This window comes from Neltuma alba, unplaced genomic scaffold (assembly GCF_004799145.2).
Source record: "Neltuma alba isolate B1F8T4 unplaced genomic scaffold, ASM479914v2 tig00006653_pilon, whole genome shotgun sequence".
Classification (NCBI taxonomy): Eukaryota; Viridiplantae; Streptophyta; class Magnoliopsida; order Fabales; family Fabaceae; genus Neltuma; species Neltuma alba.
The window spans coordinates 232,070-242,830 of record NW_021634531.1 but is presented as its reverse complement, the minus strand read 5'-3'; the positions used below and the strand labels follow the sequence as shown (position 1 = coordinate 242,830).

Below are 10,761 nucleotides of genomic sequence, written 5' to 3'. Positions count from 1 at the left end.
CATGAACACTATCACCGAATCCTTCGAAGCATATTTTATGTGTAGGAACAAATAAGATTTTGTCCGTCCATAGACTAAAATGTGAAAGCGAACATAGATGTTGAAGAAATCAAGAAAATGGTGCATGGTTTTCCTTTCTTGAAAATTTACAACATATAATTCTTGGATCGTGGGTTCTCCACAATAGCAGGTCACTGATCCGTGAGGTGCTTCCACATGTGAATACACCATCATCGTCCGGCACTTGTTCAGCTGAACCAGTCGAACTTTCCGCCTCGCTGAAGTTGCGTTTGGATGTTACCTGCTCCGTTTGTTTCGGAGTTTGGCCATAGCCATCCCCGGCTTGTGATGAGGGCTCCAAACATTTTGCCCTTGTATTACTATTACCTTCTCAGGAGGAGGACGTAGCCAGTTTTTACGTACATCTTTTTGCCTCTGGATGTTGTTTGATTTCTCTCACAGAAAACTTTTTGAGTGTCAGGTGATTTTCTTCTTCTTGTCTTCTGCATTTTCGCCGAAATTAGGAAAGTTTGATAAGTGAATGGACTTCATTTCATGTTTTTTGGAGCGAAATTGCTTTCCCAGCTTAGACTGACTCAAATTTAAGTAGTTTAAGTACTTTGAGGTTAGTCCTGCCTCAGTTGATCTGGAACTCATACAAATCCAAGTAATGATCCATAGATATTGGATTTGTCAGTCATAAACTTTCAGCCTGAATTTTTGCTTCTGTTCCTTTTGCAATGCACATTTTTCTTCACTAAGTAATAAGTATGAGCGCATGTTTTGTTGTTTTCAGTGAGCTGGGATTCCAGTAATAATGGAGAAGGCAGATTTTGAGACAGATTCGAAGCAGAAGTTGTACACGAGTATGCGCCTTTGGGAATTTCCGGATCAGTATGTCATTGAGCCCTCGGATGGCTCTTCAGGCTCTTCATTGTCTGTCAGTCGAAAGGATGGCTCGATGAAGCTTATTGGTTAGCTATTTAGTGTTTGCTATCTTAGGCTTGATGTTGTACATCATAACATTTTCTCTCTCCGTTCTCCTTGTTTTCAACGTAGTCCTTTTACTTATCTATTGCTTCTTGCTTTGCCAGATGAGATTCCACGATACAACTCCCTTCGAGTTCCTAAGATTTGGCCAATTTTTGGCGTCGTTGGGATGTTGAGGCTTTTGACTGGTAAGGGCTAAGCAATCTTAGAGCATAGACACCTAAGCCATGATTTGCGGATTAATGTCAAAATTCATATACCATAGTGATAATTTATGTAAATTTTTCTTGTGCTAATCGTAACATCATGACTCATATCTGTATTCAAGCTCATTCATATATGAAGGAGATTATGGATTTTGGTGAGATTATCTCGGGGATCACAAAGAAACAAATATAAAATAAGATTCCAAGGATGCTTAAGGAAAGCTATGAATTATTTGCCGTCATATAATTCAGAAAGCGGTGGAATTAAACGTTATGTTGGATGCAAAATCGCTCGAATCTAGTTCAGTCATCATCGTAGTCAGTGCATTAGGTCCCCAGTTTTTGTTGTTGTTTGTGTTTATGTCTTTGATCACTATGGCGAAAGGTGCGGGTGTCCAATTTTCGGCTCCAAATCGGTTTTGCACACCCCAAGATAACAATATGATTCTGTAATGTAATTGACATGCCTTAACTTTGGGTTCGGATAATTTATGGATGCTAACTCACGTAAGGTCTATCACTTCAATGTTGATATACTTTACTCTGTGCTTTCAGGATCATATTTGATGGTTATAAAACAGCGTGAAAATGCTGGATCTTACCTGGGGAATCCAATTTTCAAAATTTCATCCTTGAAGACCTTTCCTTGTAATCATTCTCTTGAGAATACTCCTGCTGAGCAGGTAAGCTAATCAAAACAAAAAACACACACACACTCCAACAGAAAAAAATTCGATTTCTTGTCCTCCAGCTGTCTTGGGACTAAAGAACTGTTGAACTATCTTTGGCAGAAGAAGACAGAGATTGAGTTCTCTGGGCTGCTAAATGTTGCAGAGAGGACTTCTGGTCTGTTCTTCTCATATACCACCAATTTAACCCTGAGGTGAACCTCTTTGGATATTTTTGACTGTAACTATGACTGGAATACTGCGAGATTTAGATTCTCAATTTACTGCCTTGTGCGTATGTAAATATACACAGCTGCGAATAAAAGAAGGAAGCAGCGGTAATTCTGAGCTTGATTAGTAAGAGAGTGCAACATTTAAAGCTAATGTAAGAGACAAGTCTAGAACACCTTTCAAATGCACTTAGGATGATACTGCTTTAGACTTTGATGTTAAACGTCTAGAGCCTACTAAACCATACATGTTTGAGCGTCATCTTCAAATGCATTAAGGATGAAACTGCATGAGTCCTTGATGTTAAGTGTCTAAATCGTGCTAGTCCACACATGTTTCAGTGTTGTCTCACTTAAGCGGCATTCATACTACAATTTGAAAAGTACCAGCATATAAGTGAGCATGAAACACACATTATAATCTAGGGAGATTATGGATGTTTACATTTTAAAAGAAGAGCATATTATGAGGACGGGGACTCTCTCATAAGGAAAAAGTTCCTTATTTTTATTGAGAGAAAATGAATTTCAAATTGTGCCATTGGTATAATGTTGACTGCTGATATTATGCGCTACAGCGTCCAGCGATTGCATGAGCTGGGGGCTCAGTCTAGATCAGTTCCTCTTTGGAGACAGGTAATACGCCGTCTTTTGTTTACAGTTAGCCTTTTGTTTGAGATACTTCTATCGCTGGAGTGAAACGTGCCTCCTTCATAGTTTGTTCCCATTATTATCCATTGATCATACTTCTTGATGCCCATTTAGACAATGCTATTATGGATAGATTCTTTCTGCACCTTTTCTTTCCCTTTATTATTATTCTTATGCTACCACCAAATGTTTTGTCACAGGCAGAGCCTCGATTTCTCTGGAACAATTATATGCTGGAAGCTCTCATAGACAACAAGGTGGGCTTGTGGAGAAATTAGTGCTTGTTGCTAATGCTTCTCCCCCTCTTCAGTACCTATACATTTTATAATGCCAATTACTAATAAGAATGTGTTGTCCTGATGTTTCAGCTTGACCCATACATACTACCTGTTGTCCAAGGAAGTATCCTTATCTCAATGCTAAGCTGACCATTTTATGGTCTTTGTATCTCACTGACACGTGTTTTGTTGTTTGCATTTTAGTTTGACCTGGTCACTTAACAACTTATTTTCGAGGCTTCTCCTTAACCAATCATTAGGCTTTCATTACTTTCAATCAGCAATTGGGAAGGACATAATTGACATCACTTTAATTGCAAGGAGATGCTCGAGAAGAAATGGTATTTGATGTTTTTAAATGAAAATCCCGTTGTTTCCAGCTTGTCTCTGGTTTTGTGTGTTCCGTAGGTTTTTGAGCTTTTATTACTTACAGCATCACTAATCCTTTAGGCAAATAAATATTTAAATTAATGCATTTATTAATTTGGCGTTGATAACCAATAATGATAGCAGCAATTATGAAATTTTACTGTTTTTCCCCAGCATTTAGACTGGTAGCTCTTTCTTTTGTTTCATGCTAATACATTGACTTATTTTTTGAGATTTGAAATTTTATCCACAACTCTCTGTCAAAACTTTACCATTTGTGGCTGCTTAATAAAAGCATTAACATATTAAGAAGTATTCTCATGCGGATCCTTGTTGTATAATACTCTTAAAATGTTAGTTGAAAATTGGAATAGCTTCACTTTTGTGCATTGGTTGGTCAAATAATGGATTTAAATAAAAGTTGCATTTCATGAAAGGAACTCGGATGTGGAGAAGAGGAGCTGACTGTGATGGTTATGTTGCTAATTTTGTGGAAACTGAACAAATTATGCAGATTAATGGGTATACAGCTGCTTTTGTTCAGGTAACACTTTAAGATTGTCATGTGACAAACATACGATGGGCTAGCTCTGTCAATTTTTTTATGAGCTGGCTGAATAATTTGTCATTTTAATCCAGTATATTTAAAAAATGTTTCTTTCCTGATCTTAATTACCACATTGTAATTCCTTCAAGTTACTTGCACTGAACTTTATGAAGCTCTGGCCAACCATAGAAAAGCCCTTATGGCCAGCTTTTTGGCCTGTGGATAAATAATTACAGAACTTTTGGCCCTGCTAGTTAATGGTGTAACTAGGAGGAGTGACAAGGGAAAGGAATAATGTAGAAAGCCAATGAAAAGTGCTTATGCTTCCGTGGCAGAGGTATACAAATTTGAGGAGACAATATTAAGATAATTACCGATTTACTCCTGTCATCAAGAACACAAATAGGCCATTTGTGGTAAACAGAAGTATTACCACGCTCCAAATGCAATATGGCTTTAAGAGCATTACACATAATAGTATTTAGGTCTATATGACCTTGTCGAGTATGGGGCTGTCTGGAGAGAATTTTTCCCATGAGGCATCCTCTTAACAAGAAGCTGCGGTCGAAGTTTCTGAGTGGATGCATCTTTCATTGAAGTTAGATCAGTGATTATAATTATTTAGTTTATTCAGAAGTAAGTACATGGCAGTTTAGACAAAGCCCAAGTGGGGAAGCTGGGATGCTTGCTATCAACTTTGTGAGATGAATGTTGCCTGTATTTAATTCGCGAATGCTACCAATAGCATGTGATAAGATCTCTTAATGTTGTTCTTTGGCAGATTCGTGGTTCAATCCCATTGCTTTGGGAGCAAATAGTTGACCTGACATATAAGCCTAAGTATGAGTTGGTAAAAGTTGAAGAATCTGTAAGCGGTTATCAATTTTTTGTCTTTTTATGTTTCTACAGTCTAATACTTTGTTCATATCTGACTGCTTTTGTATTGCCTATGATGCAGCCTCGAGTAATGGAGCGTCATTTCATCGATTTAAGAAAAAAATATGGGGCCGTTTTAGCTGTTGATCTTATCAACAAGGTGAATATTCTCTCACTGCGTAGTGGTTTTTGCTATAGTATCGGGTGATATTAGTTTATATTATTATTTACATGCTGTGCGTGTTTTTATGAATATATCTTGCATGAATACATCTTATGCACCAGCACTTATATGAGTGCATTTTCCTTTCCCCTTTGAATCTTATCAGCATGGAGGAGAAGGGCTGCTGAATGACAAGTTTGCAAATACAGTGCAGTCTGTCATTAGCGATGATATAGGGTATTAGCTTTTAAATAGATGCTTTTTTTTTTTTTTTTGGTTTCGTTTTATTTGATTCTCTTGCATGTTACTTCTTTCCCTTTATGTTTTTTGGTAGATACCTGCATTTTGATTTTCATCACGTCTGCGGGCACATTCATTTTGACCGCCTTGCTATCCTGTATGACCAAATTTCAGATTTCCTTGAGAGAAATGGGTATGGATTTCCTTTATGTTTAAATTTCCTGATATTGATTTACTTGAAAACTTAGTTTGTCTGATGATTCACACTTGCATTGCTCCGAAGCAGAGTTATTCATGAACTTTTAGTTTTTCAACGAAGGCCAACAACTTGTAATACTACTTTTGTTATGCCGCCTAATGTTGAACGACCCGCTATGACATTTTGGATAATTATTAGTCATGATGTCAAACAGTTGTATCAAATGCTATCTGGCAGATACAAGCACCTGTTTCACTTTGTTGTGGTATATTTGCCAACATGTACCGCCAGCTTAATCAGAGTTGTAGATCGAAACCTGACCTGTTTGTTGCAATCCTGTTTTGGAATTTTAGTTATCTTCTGTTGAATGAAAAGGGCGAGAAAATGAAGGAGCAACTTGGAGTTGTCAGGACCAATTGCATCGATTGTCTAGACCGAACAAATGTGACTCAGGTTGGTATATACATGCAAGAGCAATTGAACAGAAAACATAAGAACTTTTCTCCCATGTTATTGAGCACACTCTAGTTCTTTGATGTTATATGTTCTACATTTACTTGTTCCCAATTTTTTTTTGAAAAAAAAGAAGAACTGAATATATTTGTCATATATCCTGTGACTCGGACTCCCCCCTTAACCCCCAAAAAAAGGTTCTGAGACTAGAGCTGGGTTCACTCTTAAAATTGGTCAAGTAGCTTTAAACCTAAAATTATAGTATATGTGCGAACATGTTATGTTGACATATAACAACAGCTACCGACATCATGATTATTTTCTAGTTGATTACGTATTGTTTCTCACATCATTTTCCTGCTTAACAATGTTTCGATGTGATTCCAGAGCATGATTGGCCGAAATACGTTAGAAAATCAGCTTAGAAGGCTTGGTGTCTTTGGTCCTGAAGAAACCATTAGTTCGCATCCAAATCTAGATGAAAGCTATAAGATCTGTGAGTAAATTATTAATTTCCGAGTTGTTTGTCAGAGTTATATATTCAATTTACTATCTTCATCTGCTACATTAAAGTTTGCATGGTTCCATGGATCATAAAAGCCCAAATTCCACTTCTAATCGATTCTCATTGATCAGTATGGGCTGACCATGGCGATGATATAAGTGTTCAATATTCAGGCACTCCTGCTCTAAAAGGAGACTTTACCAGGTATTTTCCCCAAAATCTGTCAATAGATTTCTAGGATACAAGATTTCTATGTTCTTCATGCCTGAAGAAGGTAGAGAAATTTTGCATCCATAAAAGAAGTTATATTCCTGTTCAATTTGCAGGAGCACGACATAATTGTTTAATCGTATTGCCTGAAATGATAATATGTTGCTCTTGACAGAAATAGCAGGTTCTACAATTTGTAGGAATTGAATTTGTTCCTTCATTTATTACTCCCATTTCCTTGATGAAATTTTATGCATTGAATTTTTTATATATATTAAGTTAAGCAAGTGCTTGCTTTTGCTAATAATGGCTTTAATCATGTAATCCATTATGTTCAATTATAATGGCAAAACTTGCTAATTTATAGTGATGAAATTATGTAATTATTTTGTACTTTTGTTGAATAACTTTCAGTCGGACTTTCTAATAACGTACAAAGATTCATTGATGTTGCTATCTTTATATAGAATGTAGCTTCCATGCTTTTCCCTACCACATTATTTGATTTGATTGAATTCAGATTTGGGCACCGCACAATTCAAGGAATATTCAAAGATTTTTGGAATGCTCTTCTACGCTATTATCTAAATAATTTTTGTGATGGAACAAAGCAGGTACTCAGGCTTCATTTTATACTAATCTTAGTTGTGCTTTCTCTCCTCTCCCCCTTTCTCATGAAAACACACATTATAGTTTTCTTTAGTTTGTGCTGATCATGAAGTTATTACTCTGTAGCCTATACTGTATTCTTGCTTTTTTTTTTTAATGGGAACTATAATTCCTAAGAAAATTTATTTGCTATTTCCTTGACCATGGTGGGGCAATTATTGTGTTATAGTATTTCCAGATCAAGTAAGTTACTACCTCTGGTCCTAATTATAAGAGCTAGTTGACTAATTTGGAGAGATTAAAAAAAAATAAGTTAAGTTAATTATTTGTAATAAATAGGTCTTGTTTTTCCTAAAAAATCCTTACTGATTAAGTGTGCTGGCTAAAACTATAATTATTAGAAGGATTATGTTTAAAAAAATTGCATAAATATGAGAGACAAAATAGATTGAGATCTTATATTTAAAACCAAAATAAAAGTTAAACGAGGTCTTATATTAAGAACCAGAGGTAGTAATATGTTTATATGAAGAACTTCTTAGTTTGTAAGTTGCTGCTGCTTTATCGTATTGCTGATTTCCTATGGATGTGAAGGATGCAATTGATCTCGTGCAAGGACATTACATAGTTTCAGTCAACCGAGATATGGCTCCCTCTTCTCAGAAAGGAGGCCTGGAAACTATAGCTGTGAGTATAAGTTCAATGGAAAACTTTTCTCAATAAACGATTGAGGCATCTGCTTTTGCTTTTGAATAGCTATCAGAAAGGTTACGATTAATAAATATTGTCCAACTTTTGTGACGTAGGACTAAGTACATATAGTTGATGGTTACATTTTTATTTCTATCAAAGAAAACTATAGATGACTTGAGTTCTGAGTCTTACTGCGGTTACCTCACAGCTTATGAATTGAAACTATTTCTTTTTCCTTTTCCGTTCCTTATGCAACAGTTTGTATGACTACTTGTTCCGGAGTTTATAAAATACTGTTCCTGTGCATACAGCGAAGTGGCAGATTGCAATAGGTATTGCGCGATAGGCATGAAACAAAATTACTTTTAATTTTATAATAAGAAACCTGATTATCCAGTCCAGGAAAAGTAAAGAGATCACATAGACTTGAAAGGCCAAACAACATTGCCTCTAGTGTTGAAATTCTGTTTTGTTTTTTCCTAACATTTTTATATTTTTTTGGTTTGCCGCTCGTTCACATTAGAAAGCTTGAAGTAACTCATCATCTGCATCCTATGCTATATTTATTCATTAATTTTTGCTCTTACTCCAATTTGAAGATTGTTCTGTTGATTTTTTCAGTCCTTTCCTGGGGCTTTGTCGCTGGTTTTGATTGGGTTCTTTTTTGCAACAATGTCTTTGAGGCAAGGTGCGTGAATTTTTGTTCTGTTAACCTAGGGATGTAAGTACACATGAAGTCTAAACCATATATACTAGTTAGTGCTTACATGCACTTGTATATGGACATTTAAGATATAAACAAAAGCCTACATTATACAAAACTCAGATGAACTTTGACTTTGGTCTAAATAACCTCTCTAACATCTAAAACTTGACAAGGAACCCCTTAAACCTTCGACCGTATGTAGATAATCCCCAGCTGTTAATTAATTTGTTATTTCACTAGTGGAGGGAGCATCATATTTTATTGACAATGTATTTATTTTTTATGCCGAAACCTTAAACTTTGAGTTCGAGCAAAAAGGCTACCGAAACCTGTGTGCACAAGTCCTTTGCCATGTGATATTGCGCTAGTGCAATAAGCGACAGACTAGCAGTAAGAGGGGACATATCTACATAGTTTTGGAATTTTAAGGGGATTCATACTAAGCTTTAAAGTTTAAGAACCTAAAATTTAGAGGGTTATATATAATATAGCCTAGACATGAACATAATATGGAGGTGAGGCAAAATTGTTAGGATGGGATAAGGGGGAGAACGAAGAAGCGAGTGCAGGAGATGGATAATGAGAAACAGAAATTAGGACAACCATTCAGTAATGAACATTAATCCATAATCTGACAACTAAGTTCATGATACTTTAACTTACTAGGCTACCGCGCTAATTTGATGTCCCACTTGAAAGAATTTTAGGAGATAACAATAGTGCCTTGACATGATCATGTGACATTAATGGAAGGCTATCAAATTTCTGAGATTTATATTAAGGATGTAACAAGTGATGCTTCCAACGAGAACTACATTGATCATCTCTTAAGAGGGGGAGAGGTATGACTGTTGGGGAGTAGTTGAGGGTGCGTGTGAGGAATATTTCAGTGGCATGGCGCTTGGCGGGGATAGCTGAGGCATTTAGCAAGGGTCCGTAACTATCATTCTTTCTTTGGCATGTGCATGTGCACCTTAATGTTAAAGAAATTGGATTGAGCCAATGAAGCCAGCTATGTCTATGGTACGAAAGAGCAACTTATAAAGTGGTGAAGTTGTCTAAAACCCACGGGTGGTAAATGACTATCTTATGTTCACTGTTTCAACAGTTCGGTATGATTTTCGGCACTTCTTCTTTTCGCTGATTTGGGCCAGCATCAGCGTGGGCATAGCAGCATTTGTGAGGGCCAATGGTCGGCTTTTCTGCAACAGACCTCGCCTGCTCAAGCCCCGGTGCTAGCTTATATGTACCATTCATTTAGAGCTATTAGAGGTGTTCTTTGACATATCCAGCTTCTGCAACAGGCCTCACCTGCTACAAGGGTTCCATTCAGATTGCTTTAACCAACGCATTCTTACATTAAGTCACTGAGAATTAATTGATGATAGTTTAATGATTGATTTAAATTTCGGTTGGCTGCTGCTTTGCTGGTGCCTCCTGCTATGCCATCTCACCCTCTTGTATATTTCCAGTTTTATATATGGTTTGGTTCTTTACTTGGAAGCATTGATTCTTGGATGTTTTGTATATGTTCATTCTTTTATTTGCAAATTTATAAACTTTCTAATTCAAGTGTTTTGTCGTTGCTGCAATAGAGATTATGGCTATTGACTTTGACTCGAGTGCTGCGACAATAGGTTCCATATTTGACTGGATTAAAGGTTTCCATTTATGTGATCACGTCTTGTCAGTTTGTAATGTGGTTATGAATTGCAACCTTCATTCCATATCTATTGTTGGTTAAGGTCTCACACATAAATTAAGGAAAAAGATCTTTAATTAGTGTAAACTATTATTACGCATGGACTACAGCACTCTCATTTAATTACTTAATTTAAGAAAGAGAAGGAGGCATAAGCTTAATTGAAGGAAAAGATGATATGTAGGGCCAAAACAGAAGTGATAAGAGAGATACATATTATTAAATGAGGGTATAGCTGAAAACAAAGGGATAAGATTTTGGATTTTTATAATACAAAATTTGTGAAACAAAATAGATAGCTTAAAACGACCACAAATAATAAGGTTTTGTAATTGTTTGCCTGAGCTTTAAAATCTTCTTTTTTATTCCCCCTTTTTTCTACCCTTACTCTTCATCAAGACCTGGGAGCATGATTTTCATGAAGGAGCAGCTAGGAGACTCGTATTTCGGTTGGTAAGTGATCTGA

At 36.3% G+C, this 10,761-nt stretch overlaps 1 protein-coding gene across 1 annotated transcript; it reads left to right on the top strand.

The window, feature by feature from the left end:
* The first annotated feature begins 817 nt into the window (after positions 1-817).
* On the top strand, positions 818-9,832 carry LOC114750831 (phosphoinositide phosphatase SAC6). The gene is made up of 20 exons (XM_028939457.1): positions 818-974; positions 1,095-1,178; positions 1,752-1,879; positions 1,988-2,079; positions 2,673-2,730; positions 2,946-3,002; positions 3,114-3,147; positions 3,284-3,364; positions 3,830-3,936; positions 4,721-4,807; positions 4,898-4,975; positions 5,145-5,215; positions 5,313-5,411; positions 5,771-5,870; positions 6,258-6,366; positions 6,507-6,579; positions 7,106-7,199; positions 7,789-7,881; positions 8,509-8,575; positions 9,702-9,832. Exons 1-20 carry the CDS (start codon positions 818-820, stop codon positions 9,830-9,832), a joined length of 1,800 nt encoding a protein of 599 aa, XP_028795290.1.
* Positions 9,833-10,761: the final 929 nt, after the last annotated feature.